The sequence below is a fragment of the Urocitellus parryii genome, chromosome 6 (genome assembly GCF_045843805.1).
Source record: "Urocitellus parryii isolate mUroPar1 chromosome 6, mUroPar1.hap1, whole genome shotgun sequence".
NCBI classification, from domain to species: Eukaryota; Metazoa; Chordata; class Mammalia; order Rodentia; family Sciuridae; genus Urocitellus; species Urocitellus parryii.
Genome location: NC_135536.1, coordinates 16,587,632 through 16,609,201, shown reverse-complemented (window position 1 = coordinate 16,609,201; position 21,570 = coordinate 16,587,632). Strand labels below are relative to the sequence as shown.

General features: G+C 44.3%; 1 protein-coding gene across 1 annotated transcript in view; it reads right to left on the bottom strand.

The window, feature by feature from the left end:
* Positions 1–21,260, bottom strand: part of Kcnk10 (potassium two pore domain channel subfamily K member 10) — a 78,968-nt gene extending 57,708 nt beyond the window's left edge. The window contains exons 1-3 of the mRNA XM_077800109.1: positions 21,234–21,260; positions 20,855–20,927; positions 14,765–15,105 (exon numbers count right to left, since the gene is read on the bottom strand). Of these exons, the coding sequence (XP_077656235.1) occupies positions 14,765–15,105; positions 20,855–20,927; positions 21,234–21,260 (441 nt within the window). The remainder of the gene's footprint in view (positions 1–14,764; positions 15,106–20,854; positions 20,928–21,233) is intronic.
* Positions 21,261–21,570: the final 310 nt, after the last annotated feature.

The following is a 21,570-nucleotide window of genomic DNA, read 5'->3' as shown; positions in this document are numbered from 1 at the left end:
GAGGATCGAACCCGGGCCGCACGCATGCCAGGCGAGCGCGCTACCGCTTGAGCCACATCCCCAGCCCTGCCCAGCAAAGGGATTTATGAATGACAGATTGAGTCAGGACTGAGGCGGGGCAAGGGTGTGAGTGTGGAAAGTGGCTCTATAAGTGTATTTAAAGAAGCACGTCTTCAGCTCTTAAGGCACAGAAAGAAAGCCACTGATTCTTTGATAAAGGCATGGTGGACCGCATACACTATAACTCAACAGTACCCTTAATGATTCAGAACCCCAACAACAGGTGGCAACCTCTCTCCATTCCTCTTTCATCTGTGGCAGAAAAGCCTCAGGAGAAAGTGGAAGCACAATATTAATCTGTTTGCCATGACTGCTTTTTCCTTCTGCTGCTTCCCAAATACTTCACATAAAAAGATTTCACTGACACAGAAGTGACTCTGCGGGAGCTGGGGGAGGGGGAGCCTTGCATCCTAGTGAGGAGCTGCATGGGAATATCTCCAACATCAGTGGGAGAGAGAGGAAGTCGGGAACCACCCCAGTCAGCACTTCTGTGTGCTGTACAAAGACGTCTTGGCTCCAGTACAGAGGGACAGAGAGCGTCATGCCTCAGGTATTACTCTTGCCACAGAGAAAGTTCTTGGATAAAGTGACAAATGTTCAGCCTGGGCAAGTTACACAGCTTCTCTGAGCCTCAGTTTCCTCATCTATAAAATGAGGAACTAAAACCTTCCTCACGAGGCTGTCGTCAGGATATTTTTAAATTTCAAGTGAGACCTTGGGCATGGTGACTTGCCATTCTTATATGGTAATAATGATGATAGGAATCTTTTGAGGGCACCTACTAGTGCACAGGTGAACTCATACCTCATGGTGAACCTGTTGATGGGTATTGTTACTGTCCTCATGGGACACGTGGGGCTTAGAATAGTACCTGGTCCACAGCACATACCTGGTCCTGGCAGAGCTAGCAAGCAGTGCTATTAGAACGGTCAGCTGGAAGATCACCACGCTAAACTCTGGAAAGGCAGCTCCTCTTACCCCTGAGTTCTTCTTTTTCCCCATTTCAGACACTCTTGACCCGGCTCTCCACTCCTGTGTATACTCAATGGTGTATGAGAGGACAAGGGGAGGCCACACTTCCTGACCCTCCACCAAAGTAAAACGAATAATAGGGCAGACAGGTCCGTGCTGACCTAAGTGGACCTGCCATCGTCAAGTCACCATCCTAACCCCACCTCAGAGTCTTCAGCAAAGAGATGCTCACATAAAGGCAAGGAGAGAGGAAGCATTAATGCCAGGATGAATATTAGAATGGTGTTTATTTCCCTGCTGCCCCGAGTATTCAGTTATATGCAAATATTAGCCTTTCCTCGGGTCCCCCAAGGGAGCCAGGTAGGAGGCTTTCATCAGAACTTTCCAATCTAGTTATAAAGCTAAAGTGAAGGCCACCTGCAGAAGGGACAGATGAGCAGACAATCTGGAGAATAAACGGAACCCAAGAGGAGCTAGCCTGCACATCTGAAGCACATGGTCTTAGGCTGGCTGGCTTTCCTTGAGACCCCAAGTTCATCCTTTGGGTAGGGGGTGTTCTACCTTGAATGTATATTAATGCCTAATCTATCTAAACCCTGTCATGGGGATCAAGCCACATTTAGGGGAGCTTCCAAACTGTGCCTTATCATGTAAAAATTAATTATTTCTCTTTAACCATATGGAAGGATAAAATAAGAGGAATTTTAAACAACAAGGAAAGCATCAAGTCCACTAAGAGAGCAAGAGTGTATGCATCTGCTCTGATACGATCAATAACGATCAGGCTAACTAACCACCGCCCTTTCATCTCAGTTTGGACTCAAGCTCTACAGACTGAATAACAAATTTCCCAAGTGATGTTGAAAAATCACCCTGGTCCTGAAAAGAATGTTTGATGTCTCTGTGCCGCTAACTCTGCATTTGAAATTATTCCTATTGCACATGAAATCTATCCAATTTCTGTTAATAATAATAATAATAAAATAATTTAATAGACTCCAAAAGCAGGTATAGGAATGTTGATTCATTGCAATGTGAACTAAATGAAAGATTATTATTCCTTCTACTGTCGCTGCTTTGGAGAGGGCCTGAAAGTTTTCAGATCACTAGTAATGTCATAAAAAAGAGATGCTCCTTCTATCTTGGTTTTCTTGTAGCTGTTTACTTAGGACTCCTTGTAACTCTCAAGTGCTCAATATTAATCTCAGGTTAATATTTCAGAGCTGGGGCTATAGCTCAGTTGTAAAGTGCTTGCAACACATGCACAAGGCCCTGGGTTCAATCCCCAGCCCCACAAAAATAATAATAATATTATTATTAATATTATTAATAATGTCCTGTGTCTCCCCCCCCCCCGCCACCTTAGAGAATGAGTCAGCACCCACTACTAGCCTATCTCTGAAAGCACAGTTTGATAAGGGGACGAACAAGGAAGTAGAGACAATTCCAGAAACTTTGAAAAAAAAATGTTATAAAATACCCATAATAATAATCATAGCAGCCAGCACCTACAATGTGATAGAATCTTCTTATTTTACTCATTCCTCATAAAAAAGGCTGGAATAGGGGCTGGGGTTGTGGCTCAATGATAGAGTGCTCGCCAGCATGTGCAAGACCCTGGCTTCAATCCTAGTACCACATAAAAATAAACAAAATAATAGTATTGTGTCCAACTACAACTAAAAATAAATTTTTAAAAAAGGCTGGAATAATACATCTCATTACAATTTTATTTTATAAATGAGACAACAGAAAACAGAAGAAATTTATCCATGGGTATAGTAGTATAGTGGTTAGTGTCCTCTGTTTTAACCCTAGTCTTCTCCTGTCTCTCACAAACAGCCCTCTGACCAGCTCTTAAACATTTTTCTAAAGTACATCATACTCTGGTTTCTCTTCAGATCGTATAAATCTTTCGCCTTTTACTAAAGTACATCGATTATGTCACCTTCTAGGACAATAGAGAAAAATCAGAATTTTGTTCCCATTTAAAAACAAAAAGTAAAATCATCACTTATTAATCAGTTAACCTGCACAAACAAGCTTTTCATCTGTCCCCATTTCCATCAAGAAGGAAGAGAAAATAAATGTTCTCCATACAGACTGATAAGCTACCCTTAATTGCAGACTGAAAGATAACTCATGTACTTTGGTTTTAAATAGAATATATTGACTCAGCCTCCACACCTTATGGAAAGACACAAAGGCACGTCCCTCCAGGGGACAACCGGTAAACAATCCAGTAAGCAAGCCTCACTGTCTATACTCTCCTCACAGGTGGACTGTATGCAAGCCAAGTCAGTCTTCCAAACCAAGGAGTGGAGCCTCGTGAGTAAAAAGAATAGACCCAGAGCCAGACTGCCTTGTCCAGGTCTCAGTTCTACCTCTCACTTAAGCTTGGGCAAGTCATTCAATTTCTCTGTTCCTTGGTTCCTTACACCTGTTTCAAAGGAACTTGTTGTAATGATTGAAAGAGCGACTGTACATAAAGCACACATAGCAGTAAACATTGCAAAGTTAGTGACACAGTCAATGCTCTATTGCAATCTCCTGAAGGACAGGGTGATGACATCTCCCATGTTTTGCTATTTTTTGTCAACCCTAGAGTCTGATATGGCACCTGCTTCATGACAGGTATTCAGTAAATATGAGTTATCTCAATGAATACATTTGATCATAAGTAATAAGAATAGTTGTACAAGTCACCCACCCTCAAAAGCTTGTTATTTCATTGTATTTGTATAGAAATGTGGACACAGTACCATTCATTTCTGAGGTCTGGTTTTATTTTTGTGGGAGTTTTGTTGGGTTTTGCTGTTTGGAACAGTGAGTTCTCATTTGAAAATTCATTTTCCAGTGGCATGCCAATTTCCATTAGCTCTTTAATCTCTGGCTTAAAAAAGCTTTAAATCTTCTTCACTAAAGAGTTATAGAGTCAACAACCCTGGGGATAAAAACAATAATAATAATGAAGTGGAAGCCTGTAGGGGCAGGCCCAGGGCTGCAGGCCCGATCCTGCAAACACTGAACAATCTTCCACACGATCAATTCCCTGACAGACAGACAGAGCCTCTAATTTCAAGGCAACAGCCAGGAGGAGTCGCTTCAGCCCCTCAGAGCTGTGTCCTTGGGCACTAAGAACCCAGACCTGCACTCACCAGAGGTCACCTGCTGCCTGGGATCTTGCCTAAACTTCCTGCATAAAAAGCTGCTTGGAAAGAGGCCTCCTGGGACAGGAAATGGGCACTGTGGAGTCACAGCTAGGATTCCCTTGGCCCGATGCATGACCATCTCAGTGACAGACTGCTTTCCTTAGAATCCCACATTCCTAAATATGTAAAGTTTGGGGAGTTATAAATACCTCCAAAGAGAATCTGCTTATGCATAAAGAAGACAGAAACTTCTGAGGGAAGTACTGTTAACAACCAGACCAAAAAGTAAGGGCATTTCGGTTCCATAGAAACAAAAGAATTTTCAGCTTTGCTCCTGTGTAAGTTCTCAATGAAGGGCTCTTGGTCTCCAAAACAGATATAAAAAGGACCATTTCTTCATTCCTCAAAACTTAAGCCTCTTCCATTGAGTCGCCCCTGGGCCGGGCATGTGGATGTATCAATAAGACACAGAGAGCTCACAGTCATGGGAGAAGGAAGATGAAAAAAGCGAAGATCACCCAATAGAGTCTTAATAAATGTAGTGGCAAATAGTAATGTCTAGTCTGTGGGGCCAAGTGGGGCAGGCTCCACCCAACATGGAGGACCCATGAAGGGTACTCCCAGGAGTTGAGTTTCAGCTCCACTGAGGACAAACCAGTTCAGAAATCCAGAGCAAAACACTCATCAGAGTGCCAACTACAGCATCCAATAAATGTTTGGTTGTTAAACAAATGAACGACACAAATGACTTAAAACCAGCTTGTATCCACCACTGCTACGCCTTGGGTTTATATATATATGGAGATCAAAATGGTAATGTGCTCATTGACAAGATCATTTCACCCTAAGGCTTGAAACCACTGTAGCTTCTTAGGATAAAATCCAAAATCAGTCCCTACATGGTCTGCCCCCTGTCTGTTGACATTCAGATCCCCCTGCCTGGAATTCCTGTCCTACTGAGTCAGTTGTTCTGCTCAGGTGTCCCATGACTCTAGCCACCGCCCCTTTGCAGCTTTCATCCTGTTTTATTCACACATTTATATGATTATATGCACAAGGTTTGCTTCTTCCATTAGCCTACAAACAGTAGACAATAAATTCATAGAATGAATCAATTAAGGATGAGTGAGATAGTGATGTGGGTCTTGGCAGAAGAGGAGGGTAAATGCTATTTTTGAAACCAGGATGATTTTGAAAGATAATGAGGTATTATTAACAATTGCTCCAGAACCACAAAAACTGGATGTTCAGTCATCCTAGTTATAAACTCCAAAAGGGCAAGGACCACATCTGTCTTTTATTCACATTACAACCCAGAACCTGTGTCTAGAAAACAGTAGACAATAAATTCGTAGAATGAATCAATTAATGAATGAGTGAGATAGTGATGAGGGTCTTGGCAGAAGAGGATGGTAAATGCTACAGCCTTGGGAAATGTTTAAGGATCGTGCAAATTTTCCAGCATCTGCTTCTAGAAACAAAGGTTTTGGCAGTTCACAGTCTCCAGCCCTCCCTCTATCCACAGAATAGCAGCTTTGGTCACTATGTCCTCAAAGGTCCACCTCCAGGACCTCAGCATGGAACCCAACCAGTCTTCTCATGCAACTGCCCATCTCTTAAATCAAATCCTCCTGAACCCAAACATGAGGGAGTTGGAAATGAGTCAGTGTGACAGAGACTAACAATCCATGAACACACTTTCTGTGTCAGAAAGGCTACAAATCTAGCAGGAAGACCAAAAAAAAGGGCAAAAAAAGGCAAGTACAATCCCCACAGGGGAGCTTCCCCATCTATCATTTGAATGGATTTTCCCTGGTGAGGAGGAATTTGCCTTGATTCAGGACACACTCCATAGTCCCATGGTGTCTAGCCAAGGAGAGAATCTAATTAAGACAGCATGAGCCCTGGAGTCAGAGAAATCCAGGTTCAAGTTCTAATTTGACACTAGCAAGGCATGAGAACTTTACCCTCTGTAAAATGGGGCAGTAACTGTGGCCACCTCTTGTGGCAATGGGGAGAGTCACATGAGACTCAGTAATATTATACAAACTATGTACCACTCAGCCTACACACTGGGTGCTTAATTAACGATGCCAAACAGTATTCATTAAACAAGATGATAAGAGACATCTCCCCCAAAGGCCCATACTCCAGGGAAGCCCAGACCAAAAACATCTGAGAAGGCACATTCTGAAAAATGACTGCTACAGATCAACACCATGAAGGCTGCAGCATCCCTCTTTTCCCATCCCCAGCAAAGACTCTTTATGAGTTTATTCTTTGAGGATTACAGAAGATGATGAGTGCTTCATGACTCTCTCCAAGGCTAGTAGCACCAAGCTTCTCAGATGACAGCATGGAGATAAAGAAGTTGTCAGGACACAGGGACTGTCAAATCAAGTTCATGGAAACTGTAACTTCGAAAACACATTTAATACACTGTATTCACCACCAAATGAATGCGAGTTCTCCAGGGAGGCTTACCTTTGTCTATTCAATTCTATTCCTTGCAATTCACTCTGAGAAGATAGGGGAAGAAAAGAATATTCCAGAACATTCAAGGTACTCTGCTGGGCACTTTGTCACCAGCAATCCCAATGAGAAGGGCTCTCCAGTCTCTTAAATATTATGGGAACCTCAGGTTCAGTGGGCTGAGGCACTGTGGATCTGACTCTAAGGCTCATGTCCCTTTCCCTCTTTGAAAGAGCAATAGTCCACACTTGCAGAGCTAGAGCCCCAGGTCAGACAGCCCAGGTTTCCCAGGTCACTTCTCCTTCTCCCTCCAGTCTTTTTCTTTGGAGTAAAACCTTTCAAAAGAAGCATAGGGAACACTCGCCATTGCTGCAAATAAGCAATGGTTAGGTGGGTGGGCTCTGGAGCCTGACTTCTCCAGACTCAAATCCCAGTCCAGCCGCTTACTAGCTGTGTGGCCTTGGACAAGTTACTGAACTTCTTAGAATGTATTTATTCTTTGCTAAAATGGAATGATGATGAAGATAGTGACTATCTGAAGCCTAAATGTGCTAAAGGGCAGGGGTCCTGCAGACAGTGCCCAGAGGAAAGCAGGTCTCTAAGTGATAGACATTCCTTACGATTCCAGCAATTCCCTGGGAAGTCCCCCTGGTAAGATGCCACTAATGGATGGATCTTCTATGGGTGTGCTAAACACTGAGCCCCGGCTCAAGTTAAGTGGACCCCTAGGACACCAAACACAACCCAGCAGAATTGGATTAGTGTCTCCTTTTTTCAGAAGGGTTCGGGTGAAAGGGGCCTGACCCTACATAGAAGATCCTTAGGCCTCTCTTATAGTTAAATAGCTATCAGGCTCCAGTCCCAGAGACAGAGTAACTTGGTATAAGCAGTCAGGCCAGCACTGGGGGCAACTTCTGTGAAGAGAACTTTGTATTTCAATAAGACAAGCAAAATCTGTCCATTGAAAAACTTAGTATTTGAAGTCCCAAAGGGCATTTCAGGAGCCTTCTTTTTGTCCCCTTAGGAGAACTCCAGAATGCACATAATTTAGATTTCAGGTTTCTTTGTTCCCTAACAAGTGTACCTGAAGGTTACTGAACTGTTTCCTTCCATCCTCACCTCCGCACCTTAGACCACTCTCACAGGATGGTCCATTATCACCATCTCCATTTTACATTAAAAAGGGGTACCAAGGTCAGGAGTGACACTTACCCAAGTAACACAGCCATAAGTGGAAAGAATTTAACATGAAAAGGTTAGTCCCAGGATCCGGTGTTTATGGCAGGCTATGCATGGCCTACTTGGCCTCTGCCTGAACAGTCAGGGGTATGGAGCACAGAGCAGGCACTCGAGAAGTCTTTGCTGAATGCAGAATAAGTAATGCTCAAGTTTTCTTTCTCGACTATCTCACGTAGCCCTTTCTCTGCCTTTTAGCCTCTCCCACCTATGAGGTTGCAATATTCCTCTAACTGGTCTTCTTGCAATAGCTCTATCCTCCAACCTAAAAGGTTTTTTGTTTTTTTTTCCAGTAGGAATTTCCCATCCTGTCTCCACCTTGCTTAGATGCTTCCATGATTTTCCATTTTCCAAACTCCACAGCAGGCCTCTCAAGGCACCTTCCAAATCCGACCCCACCCCTTTCCCAGACTCACTTCCTCCCCCTCTTCCCATCACTCTCAGCTCAGGCCACATTGGCCACTGCAGCTCCCTCAAGGGGCCTCATGAAAACCCCCAGGATGCCCTGCAGCCATGGACTGCCCAACAAACCTCCTTCCATATCTCAGTTTCTCTTCAAGCATGCGGTGGTTCCGACCTGGACTGTAGGGTCAGACCACCTGGCAGTGAATTCTGGATCCTTCACTTACTAACCTTGAGCATTCCTCGTCTGTAAATGGGCACCAAAGACCCTCTTCATGGGCAGAGGTAGGGACTAAAGGAGATAAACAGCCACAAAAATATCCCTTGGCCTCTGATGGCCTCGCTGGGGCTCCTGTTCTTTCACATATTTCAAATAACGATTCCTGTGAATTGTAATTACTAACTGATATGCCTCTTGCTCCAGGGCTTCTCCACCTATTAACATGCTGGAGCCAATTATAGTTTGGGGGGCGGGGAGCCTGCTATGCATTATAGGAGATTTGGCAGCATCTCTGGCCTCTCTCCTCTTGAGGCCAGTAGTCACCACTCAATGTGACAACCCAAAAAAGTCCCAGAGACTGTCAGATGCCTCCTGCAGGCAACCCTCAGCCCATCGACCCAACCCTGTAAGGAATGGCTGCTTGAAACTTGGAGTTCCTCGAACAGTTTAGAACAAGAAGTGTGGCCACAGCAGTGACAGTTACCCATTTTGAGTGCTCACTGTGTACCAACGCGGTTCAAAGTCCTTCTCGTGAATGATGGATGTACCCCTCCAACACCCCAAGGGGAGGGGTTTTCACGTTTTATCAATGATAAAACTGGAGCACAGGGCTGGGGATGTGGCTCAAGCGGTAGCGCGCTCGCCTGGCATGCGTGCGGCCCGGGTTCGATCCTCAGCACCACATACCAACAAAGATGTTGTGTCCGCCAAGAACTAAAAAATAAATATTAAAAATTCTCTCTCTCTCTCTCTCTCTCTCTCTCTCTCTCTCTCTCTCTCCTCTCTCACTCTCTCTCCTAAAAAAAAAAAAAAAAAAACTGGAGCACAGATAGGTTAGTACCTAACTAACTCAAGGTGTGTCTGCCTCTCACCTTGTCTATCCCCTGCATCATGGGAATGAGCACAGGGGTGGATAAATGAATGCTGCTGTCTCCTCCAGAACAGTCATCTATCTTTTTTCACCTCTCAGGAACAGCGAGCCATCAGTCTCCTCTGGAGTCCCACGGTACCCCATAAAGTGGTTTAATTTGTCAGAAAATCACTCACCAGCTATGGCTCTTCTAAGCTATCCAGGCATTCTGTGGGGATCATGCTGCTCTGGTTACTCTGTTTTTGTTATTAATAATAGGAAGCACACTATCCAGCTTAGCTCTATGGTGGTTTCCCTCAGTGCAGACAAGAGACACGACCAAATAAATACCATCTATCTCATTTTCTACCCGACAGTCACTCCTTTCGGACTCTGCTAAGATATAGTGATATTATTTTTGCAGCTTAGACCACAGTACCCTTAAATCCTTCCAAATGGGTATAGACAAACTATTTTTAAATACCATTTCCCAGGTCACTACACACAGTGCTGCTCACTCATAAAGAGTGAGAATGTTTCCCTGGTTCATAAGTGTGAAAGCAAGGGCAAACACTAACAATTTGGTTCTTTATTGACACAGATGCAGCAAATAAACCTGTTTAACCTACATTGTGATAAAGAAAATAAGGTAAACTGTTAAATCATAATAGTGGAGATCTGAAAGTGCCCCAGGTCCAGGACGAACATTCAGTGGATAAAGGGAAATCAAGAAATGCTTCCTGTTAGGGAACAAGGAACACCAATGATTTTTTGATCAGTAAAATCTTGGAAAGTATTAAATATAAAACAAAAGCTTAAGAGAGGTTGAGCATTTTATAAAGCATCCTACATAAAGGGCTCATAGGCTGAATGGACAAGGCAGTGTAGTGTCAGACAGACCCTGCTTCCAATCCTAGCTCTGCCACTCTGGAGGTTAAAAAGTTACACAACCTCTTGTACTATCAGTTTCCTTACCTCTAAAGTGGGGATAATAATACCAACTTAAAACATCGTGGAAAGATTAAATGAGATAGTGGGTGTAAGGTGCCCCACTCACTCACCGCAGGTGCCTAATGAAGTTGCTTTCTTGGATTGTTATAAAATTATCTTAAGTGCAAACACATGTACACAGGTACACACTCATCATTTCAGAGCAATCTTTGAGGCCAAAACAGGAGACAAAAATTCAATGCAGTCCCTATCAAAACACCAACGATGTTCTTCACAAAACCTGAAAAAACAATACTACAAATCATATATATACATATTAAAAAAAAGATCCTGAATAACCAAAGCAATACTAAGAAAAGAGAATAATGCCTGATTTTAAGACATAGTTCAATCCAGACACAGTGGTGCAAACCTGTAATCCCAGTGGCTTAGGAGGCTAAGGCAGGAGGATCACAAGTTCAAAGCCAGTCTCAGCAACTTAGCAAGGCCCTGAACAACTTAGCGAGATCCTGTCTCAAAATAAAAAATAAAAAATGGGCTGGAAATGTGGCTCAGTGGTTGAGTGACCCTGGGTTTAATCCCTGGTACAAAAAAAAAAGACATACTTCAGAATAATATCAAAACAACAACATGGTACGGGCATAAAAACAGACAGGTAGACCAATGGGAAAGAGTAGAGATCCCAGAAATAAACCCACACATCTACAGCCAGCTGATTCTCGAAAGTGGCACCAAAAAACATACATTGAGAAAAGGACAGCCATTTCAATAAATGGTGCTGGGAAAACTGGATACTCACCTGCAAAAGACCCCTATCTCTCACCCTATACAAAAGTCAACTCAAGATGCATCAGATACCTAAATATAAAAGACCAGAAACTCTGATACTACTGGAAGAAAACACTTCAAGATATTTTATAGGCAATGATTTTCTGGATAGAACTCCATTAGCTCAGGAAATCAAAGTAAGAATTAACAAAAAAAGGGGATTACATCAAATTAAGAAGCTTCTGCACAGCAAAGGAAACAATCAACAGAGTGAAGAGTCAACCAACAGAATGGGAGAAAATATCTGCCAATTATTTATCTGAAAGAGGATTAATGTATAAGAACTCAAAAAAAACTTAAGAAAAATCAGTAATCCAATTTTAAAATGGGCTAATTATCTGAATAAACACTTCTCAAAAGAAAAGATACAAATAACCAACACATATATGAGAAAATGCTCAATATCATTAGCCATCAGGGAAATGCAAATCAAAACTACAATGAGATACCATCTCAATCAGTTAGAATAGTTATTATAAAAAAATGCTGGCAAGAATGTGGAAGAAAAGGGACTATTCTATACTGTTGGTGAGAATGTAAATTACTATAGCCATTATGGAAATCAGGATGGAGATTCCTCAAAAAACTAAAAACAGATCTACCATATGATCCATCTATTCCATTCTGAGCACAGATCCAATGGAATTGAAATCAGCATACCAAAGACATCCCTGTATCCCCACATAGTACTTACTTACTATTCACAATAGCTAAATACAGAATTAAAATAGAAGCCAGTCAACAGATGAATGGATATAGAAAATGTGATATATCATATATGTGATATAATATATACTCATATGTATGTGTATATGTATACATATCATATATGTACATACCTACATACATATATATCACATGTCAATATCATATATATACTTAATCACATACATATATCTGTGATATAGATATATGTATATATATGTGATAAACATAAATATATGTATGCATGTATAGATATACATGTATACATATACATTGCATGTATTATATATGTGTATGTGTATATATAATACATGCAATAGAGCATTGTATAGCCATAAAGAAGAATAATACCCTGTCACTTGTGGCACAATGCATGGAACTAGAGAAAATTATGTTAAGTGAAATAAACCAGATACAGGAAGACAAGCACCACATATTCTCTCATTATGTGGAAATTGAAAAACTCAACTCAAAAGCAGAATAGTGGAGACTAGAAAGGGAGAGATGGGGTAAGGAGGTCAGATATGATTCATGTGTGCCATATGCATGTATGGAACTATCACACTGAACCCCATTGGTGTGAACAGTTAATACATGTTAATAAAGTTTTAATCTTTCTGAGAGTATAACCATGTCTGCATTATTTGAATTATGGCAGATTTTTTTTAAACTGGGAAAGGGGCTGGGGTTATGGCTCAGTGGTAGAGTGCTTGCCTAGCATGTGTGAGGCACTGGGTTCGATTCTCAGCACCACATATAAATAAATAAACAAAATAAAGGTCCATCAACAACTAAAATATACATAAAAATAGTAAAAAAGACTGGAACAAGCCAGGCACATGGCACACACCTATGCCTTAGTGGCAGCACCATAATTAGTACATCCACACTCCCCCCACCACAACTATCCTTTGCTCTGGCCCTGAGCTCTTTCAGAAAGGATGGGGTCAAGGAACAGGTAACAAATAATTACTGAAATAATCAGTAAATGCATGAATAAGCTCAGTGACATCACTAATGTTAGATATATACTCTGATACCTCACACCAAAAGCATTTATCTAATGGGCAGCAATAAAACACAAAGCAATGTAGAGTTATGAAATCCTATTTATACCTGGGGTGGAAGGATTTATAGTTCTGATTATTAAAGAGGCAAGTCAGATTATCAAGACTAATTTAAGCCAGGCACAGTGATGCATGTCTGTAAACCCAGCTACTTGGGAGGCTGAGGCAAGAGGATCGAAAGTTCAAAGCCAGCCTCAGCAATTTAGCAAGGCCCTAAATAACTTAGTGAGACCCTGTCTCAGAATAAAATATCAAAAGGGCTGGGGATGTGACTCAGTGGTTAAGTGCCCCTGGGTTCAATCCCTGGTACCAAAAAAGAAAAATCAAATTTAAAAGAATATGAATATGATTATGAAGGTTCCAGGCCATAAGTAGCATACAAATTCCCCTGCCTCATCAGGGTCATTTGAAATAAATACATAAATCATGAGTCAGCCCAGACATGTTGACCCTACACAATACTAGGCTGTAGAATTTTTTATACCTTTATTTTATTTATTTGTTTATTTGTTTATTTATTTATTTAATGTGGTGCTGAGGGTCAAACCCAGTGCCTCACCCATGCTAGGCAAGCACTCTATCTACCTGAGCCACAGTCCCAGCCCAGCCATTAGAATTTAATGTGTGTGACTCCCAGACTCATAAAGCATGTGGAAACTTGGGCTGGGATTGTGGCTCAGCGGTAGAGCGCTCCCCTAGCACTGGCGGGACCCTCAGCACCACATAAAAATAAAGGTATTGTGTTGTGTCCATCTACACACACACACACACAAAAAAATTCTCTCTCTCTCTCTCTCTCTCTCTCTCTCTCTCTCTCTCTCTCTCTCTCTAAAAAAAAAAAAAAAAAAAATGTGGAAGCTGTCTTTTCCATCTTCCTGCCTTCCAAACCTAAGAAGCCCCAGAAGGATGAGACTGTCCCCTGCTTCCATGAAAGTCACTGCCTTCCACCACCTCCCTCTCTCGATGGTTCAGGAGGGTGTCTAAAAGAGGAAAGGTTAACCTTGACATTGGGCAGCTGACCTTCACCTCCAAGGCAGAGCCCTGCACGGAGCTCTGAGCCAGACTTTCCAAACTCTCAGGCCTCCCAGACTCCTCAAGCCTCCTGTTCCAATCCTCCCCAGCTTACCACCCTGGGTGACCCTCAGCCCTTCACCTCCACAGCCCACCCTGCCAAGCCCACCCCACCCTTATGGGTGTCCTCTTGCTTCTTCAGGTTCCACCCCAAGTTCTTTGCCTTCATGTTCTCAGGATCTCTTCTCACTAATACCCCGGGGTCCGTAAAGGCCTTAGCACCTGACACCTCAAACGTGTCCAAAAGCAGCAAGGTTGACCATTACTGTTACTGTGATCATTATTATTTCCTCGCCCAGAAACCACTGAAATGACTCTCAAGCCTACAACAGCTCCCTCACCCACACACCTGGAGGCCTTGGATAGGTTAATGCATCCCTGCTTATTTAAAATTCTCCTTTCTTTGGCTTCTAGGGCACCGTCTTATCCCAGCATCTCTCAGAGTTCAGATCCATGACATTCATCAACACCTATGGGTGGACTTGAACTGGAACATCCAAAGCCCTTTCTCCTGCTGCTGCATCTGGCCACCAGATCCAAAGTCGGGTGACATAAGGCACAGCTTGCTCCCACATCAGGGCCCTTGTACTCGTGGTCTCTCTTGTCACACATTGTCACAGGTGTCACTCTCTGGTGCCAAATGTTGCCACCCAGAGAGGACTTCCCTGACCACCAGGAGCATGGCCACCCAAGCAAAACTCAGTGACAGATCAAGACAAAATCAACACTGCCATCCCTCCCCACAGGTGGCTCCATGCTTGGATTGCGCCCTGCTTACCTGGATCAACGTCTCCAGCTCCTGGGGAGTCACGCAGACGTGATCCCGCAGGAATTCCGCCTTCTCCAGGGCGATGGTGTTCTTCTGGCTGCTCTCAAAGGGCTGCTCCAGTGCCCGGAAGACGAGACCTCCCGTGACGAGGTAGACCACCACGACCACAAAGATGGCAACCACGGTCTTCCACTTCATGACGGTCTGCAGGCCCCCCTGGGAGGCGCCTTCCATTCTGGCTACCACCGTGGCGCGGGAGGAAATGGAGAGGCGAGGAGCCGGGTGGGGTTGGTGCCCGTTAGTGGTGCTCTTGGGCTGACACACCGGCGGGGCTGCTGCAGGAACGGCCACTGAGGGTGGGGTGAGGGGGAAAGAGAGTGTTGTTTATGATCACAAAGCACAAAACTTGTCAGCAACAAAGCACAGATGTCCTCCTTAAGCCAGCTCTCAAATGTGGGGATTAAAAACTGGTTCACCGAGGCTGCAGGTAGGGAATTTGATCCCTTGCTAGGTACCCATTTTGAGTTCTTACAAAGGACCACCAGGAGTCCTAATTTTGAAGACAAAAAAAAAAAAAGAATTATTAATTGAATTTTGAAATGCTTATATTTTTCTGCAAGCATCCAAATTGGAAAACCACTTCCCTGTTATTTATGATTCATCTCCTCCCCTAGCTTCCTTGTTTAAACAATGTGTAAGAAACGCCAAAAAATAAACATCTTTGAAAAACAGGCATAGCATTCAACTGGAGAAAATTAAACAGGAGAGGGATACCCAGCTAGTCTATCCAAGTACAAGTACAGAGAGGAGATGAACATCGATGACTAATAAAAGACTGGCTCGTCACCCACGTAGGGTGATCTTGCTAGATGCAAAGAGAGTCAAAAATCAGACACAGAAAGGAAGGTTTGGGTTTATGAAGACCAGCAGTAATGAAGATAAAGAAAAAGATAGGTGGCCAGAATGACGGGTGGAAACAAAGGCAATGATTTATGTTAATTAGTGTAGCTTTGTGACAAAAATCATAAGAATAAAATCAATCCCAAAAGTATTTCCTAATAGAAAATGAAATGGCTTACTTAGATGTAACTGTCCCTGATCTGTTAGTAATAGGATTTGGCTTCTATTGTCTTCCAATAAGAAGTCACTGAAAAGGAAATTTTCCCTGGTTTTCAGAACACAAGGAATTCTCTAAGGTCCCTGGTTCTCTGTGACGGCAATTTCATTACCTTGGAAATAAATACGTTAAGCTGGTGGCTCTTCTGCAACAACAGAGAGTTCAAGGTAGTGTCCCCCACAGAGTGCTGCTGTGCATTGCGGAAATCTTGTACAGCAGTGACCCATCGTGGCACTTCCATTCGGTCGTCCCTTATTATTCTAATTGTTATCATGGCCTCTGCGGTGGTGCAACCTGGCTGTTATGTAAACAAGGTATTAGGAGACGGCAAACCTAAGTGAGGCCAATGATCCACTCCAGCGGGGCTGAACTGCCCGATCTCTGCACTGGGGAAGTCAAGGTGAATCAAAGAGCCAGAATCTCACTCCTAGTTCAAAATATCAATGATCCTACCAACACCTGGCTGTTGGCAGGACCGCTTGAAGAATCTAAATCTGCCTCTCATCCTAGACCCTCAAATTCAGTTTTTCTCTTTGGAAACTAGGCTGAACATCGATCTTTTACTGTATATGATTCTTTACAATAGAGTCATTCAATGCTAAATTTCCCTGGGGTTTAACATGAATGCAAAATTCTCTAGGATCTCAGATTGAACTATGTATAAATTAGAATCACCACCACTCTGTGGCAACTGGAAGGATAGTCTCCAAGGTACCCCCAGGCAACCCCCAGAACTCGTGATTGTTACCTTACATAGCAACAGACACTCTGCAGATGTGGGTAAATTAAAGATTTTGAGATGAGGAGATTATGGTGGATTAAGGTGAGCCCAATATAATCACAAGAAGATCACAAAGAAGGAGACGTGAAGGAAGAAACAGATATGGGAGTGATGTGACCACAAACCAAGGGATTCGGTCCCTCTGTAACTGGAAAACCCAAGGAAAAGATTCTCCCCTAACACCTCCATAAAGATTCAGCCTTATACCTTGCCCAGTAAAACTGATTTTGAACTTTTGACTTCCAGAACCATATTATTATTAATTAGTGCTTGTTTGAGGCCCTGAAGTTTGTGGCAATTTGTTACAGCAGCCACAGGAAACTAATACACCCTCCATTAGATTAGGTCCCCCTTGCCTAGAGCTCACTGCACTATGTTACTGATGGAGTCCGGTCACTTTTTCAGAAAATTCATTAGACTGAACGTTCCATGAAGACAGGCACTGTGTCCACCCCTCACCTCTGAATCCCCAGTGTTCTGCATGATACCTGGCACACAGTGGGCAGCCAATCAATGATGACTGACTAAGTGAAGGAAGGACTATTGGCGTAGCTGAACCACACATACAATGCCAATGAGAACTGTCAGATAGAAAGCAACTTGACGGTCCAGCGGCACGGAACAGCAGGCCTCAAACACAGCAGTGCTCTGTTCGCACCACCACCCCTCTTCAGAGGTTCTCACAGTCAGGAGCCTCCTCCCCACCCTCATCTGCCTGGCCAACCCCCATCCTCCTCGATGCTGGCCTCCTCCAGGTGGTCCTCCTGGACACCTCCTGGCAGATTTGGCCTGAGCGTCTCCCCCACTAGCCTATCAACCTCTTGGAGTCAGAAAGCTCATCTTTTAATCACCGATCTCCACTTCTTGGCACAGGGCCTGGCCAAGCCAATGTTAAACAGCAAATGTTTATTTTCTGTTGTTATTGATGTTGATTACTCCTTCCGACTACATGCCGCCCTGAATTGCCACTACCCTCAATAGGAAGCATTTATATGACACTGATTGAATGGAAATAAGTCACAGTTCCCCCCAGCTTTGGGGTGGTGACAGTCCATTTAGGGAACACACTCTACAGTACCAGGTAACTAAAATTGGAATAAAGTCTTATCAGGTGACCAAGGATGGCCTGACCATAAAGGCTAGTTGGAGCTGAGTCCCCTTCACTGATCTCTATCACTCATCTCCCGAGCTTCTAGTGTCCCCGAGGCTGAGCAGAATTGGGCTTGAGAAAGGTCTTTTTAGGCCAGTTCCTGGTGCCTGCTTGCTAGGAGAATGTCCCTAGGAGAGAGTTTGGACGGAATCCAGCAACTCCTTAGTTTCCAAAGCACTGGAGCAAAAACTAGAACTTCAATCCCAAACCTCTCAGTGACTGGCTGACCTTGAAATGGTCACTGGGCTCCTCTGTTTGCTTATCTGTGCGATGTGAGTAATAAATGCGGTTTTCTTGTTGTTTTTATCCTGAGGATTGTCACGAACAGCAAATAAGTTGCTGGGTTTACTGACGGGAGCATATTTGTAGAAGTCAGGAGTACTGGCAGGGACCTGAGGACACTGCAAAACCTTTTGTGCATTTGACCAAAGATGAAGTTAGCCTCTTTAGCATATAGGAGTGCACTTTTTGAGGGCTGGAAAGGAATTTGGACAAACTCCTTAAATGGGAAAAACTTAAAAAACTTCCAAAGGGTGTTTTAATCAGTCCATTTCTTCTCCTCAGGAACCATAGTTGTTCTCCCACTAACAAAATTGTCCTGTGATCTGGGATGAGCCTCTGGAGGTCTTTGTGCCTGGTGCAATTGAAGAAGCAAAATTAGACACATGACGGTGATGGTGGTGACAGTTGCTAAGGTGGCAGGAGCCCCTGCCACACAGGGAGCACTTACCTGTGCCTGTCACTCTGATAAATGCTTTGCTGATATAGCTGCCTTTGGACCTCACCATGAAGGATTATCACACTGTGTGCATCCGGGTCCTCCCAGAAGCAGATGTTGAGAAGGGATTAAATGAGCATGGGTTTTATTAGGGGAAATGTCTATGTGAGAGAAAATGAGAGGAAGTCAGCAAGGCCAGAAGGGTCATGAGACACTATGTCAGGCTGCCCCTGAGTGAAGAAAGGGGACGAGAGAGGAATGTAAGTGTCCCGCATCACCTGCACTCTAAGGAAGGTTCAGAAATGTTATCAAGGAGCCTTGAGCCACGAGCCCTGGGTCTCCTAGGACATCCTTCTTGTAACTCAGCCTATGGAGCCCTTAGGACATGACCTACCAGGCAAACCCAGCAATAGATTTACTCTGCCCCCCTTTCATGTGTAGTATTGGGGACTGGACCAAGAAGTGCTCTACCACTGAGCTATACCCCCAGCTTTTTAAATTATTTTAATTTGAAACAATATCTCATCCTCGACTGTTACTGGGATTACATAGGCATGTGCCACCACACCTAGTTCCAACAATGGATTTCACAGCAGCAGCGGTGGCTCTAGGTCACTGACACTCCTTCTCATGGAATCCTGCAGGCACCTGCTCACTGTCACCACCCAGCCCCACTGCACAGGTACAGAAACTGAGACCCAGGCAGGTTAAATGACTAAGCCAAGGTCAATACCCAGAAAGTAGTGGAACCACAGGGTTAAAATTGGAATACTCTGACTTCAAAGTCCGTTCTCCTGTGTGTCATTAGGAACAGGACAGTAGGAAGCAAGGGGGAAGGGCATTTGTTTCAGACTGGCATTATAGCATTTCCTAGTCTATGAGGTCAACTACTTCATTTCCTAGTGGTGATAGAGTTCTTTTCCAAAGAACATATCAATAATGGGTGCATCATAAAAAGTAATAGCCTAGAATACCTCACAGTTCCAACAGAAAAATATTTAGCAGAAAAATGACTGCAGAGAATTGACAAGAAAGGCAATATTGGGGCTGAGGATGTAGCTCAGTGGTAGAGTGGAAGACAATGCTCTTCAGTTATTGGTCATTTTTAAATGTTTCCTCACACGTATTAGTACATTTCCCTTTTACCTAAATATGGGTGGATATGGGGGTAGACGTGGAAATCAGCTTTTTCATGGTTCAACCAATTCTTAGTAATTCTACATTCTTCAGATTTTCCCATGCTCCCTAGACTCCACTGCATCGTTAGTTCATGTATTCAATCAGCAAACCTTTGAGTTTGCCTGTCACCGTGTTTGGCACTGGGCGGTTGTAAATGAGTGACACATCCCTGCCTTCAGAGTTAGTGGGAGAATTGACAAAGCTCTTAATGCAGGAACCCGTTCTTTTCACACACAACCATGGGTGGAAGGCAGGGACCATTATCTGCCCTCCTTCATGAGTAAAGAAATTGAGACCTTGAATCACTTTTCAGAAGTCAGTGGGCGAGCGGTGGCATGCTTGAATCTGTCTTCAGACACCTAACCCTGAGCTGCCCTAAACACATGGCATCCAAAGGATTCAGGGTCTCCTGGAAACCTGAAATGCAGCCACCTCAGAGGTGCCACTGTCACACAGCCACATGACTTTGCCTATTGACCCAGGAAAAGGACAACTGTGACTGCAGATGCAGGGGCAGGAGGCAGGGAGTACCCCGCCTGTCACCTCCTACCCAGCCCCAGCTCTGGAATCCTTCCATAGCCACCTGCGTTGATGTGTCTCAGTGCTTTCCAACAGCCCCACTTTAAGGCTTGCCTAGAGTTCCCCACCAGCCTGGGGAAGAGGGAGTCAGGAAGAGGGCAGGAGAGATGACAGCACACAGCCCCACCTCAGAGGGGACCACAGATGCCTGCAGCTGTCACCACAGCGGTCAGAGCAGAGTGTTTGCCTGCTGAGTCCAGATACCCCAACAGCCAAATCCCACTGTTCCTATCCCCCTGTGGCACCCCCCCCACCGTGCCTTCAATGATCAAGTTCGTCCCTGCAAGAAAGGCAGCAAGTCTTAGCTCCACAAACTAAATGAGCAAGCCCTATTCCCCAAGGCCCCAGGAAGGAAGGCTGTCCCGGGGGGCTGGGCATTGCTCTCTCCTCCCAGCCCTCTTGGAAACTTTGCTTCTGGATGGAAGAAACCGAGATACCGTAGGATGACCGGGACCCTCCAGGACTGAGTGAAAGGCTCCAGGCTGAACGGGAGGACAAGAAAGCTAAGAACAGGCTGCTCCTGTCTCCCATCTGTCCTTCCACCTCTCCTTGATGAGACCTTCCACTTCTCTCACCTGAATCACTGCAACAGCCTCCGGTCCTGGGCCCCCTAAATCCATGCTGCACATCCCAGCCACCTGGAGCTCTCTGGGGTGAATCGGATCGCTGGCCAGTGCCTCAGATCCTGAAGGCACCCACGATTCAGGATAAAGGTCAGGCTCCGTGGCTTGCTCCAAGAGTCTCCCTTCCAGGACCTGGCACCCTCCTATCTCCCCAGACTCACCCACTGACACACCCCCACAAGCAACCTTTGCCCCAATCAAACCCTGTGGCACCCAGGCTACAAATGCTGAGCCACTAACAACGCCGGCCTCTGGGCTGTCCTGGAGAAACAACTCTATTCCCAGATCCCTTTCTCCTCCTGACTCTCTCATTTTAGCCAAGTCTCCTCACGGTCACCACCTCCAAGAAGTCCCCCATGGCTGCCCCTCTCCAGGATGATCATATGTCCTTTTTCTCTGCCTCACGATGGAGCTTCATGGAGTACCTACAACTAGGAGGCTCCTCGTGACAGTCTGGTCCATTGCTGACTTGGTCCATTTATCCCTTCATACATGTGTCTCAGGTCAACATTTATGATATTAAGTTCACACACTTGACCCAAAGAAACTGTGGCTGCAGCTCCTCTATCAGCTAGAGTCAGCCCCAGGACTACTGTGGTTTTTTCCAGAGACAGATATCCAGAGTCAGGGTGTTCAACTTCTCAGAAAATGAACAGCCCAAGGAGAGC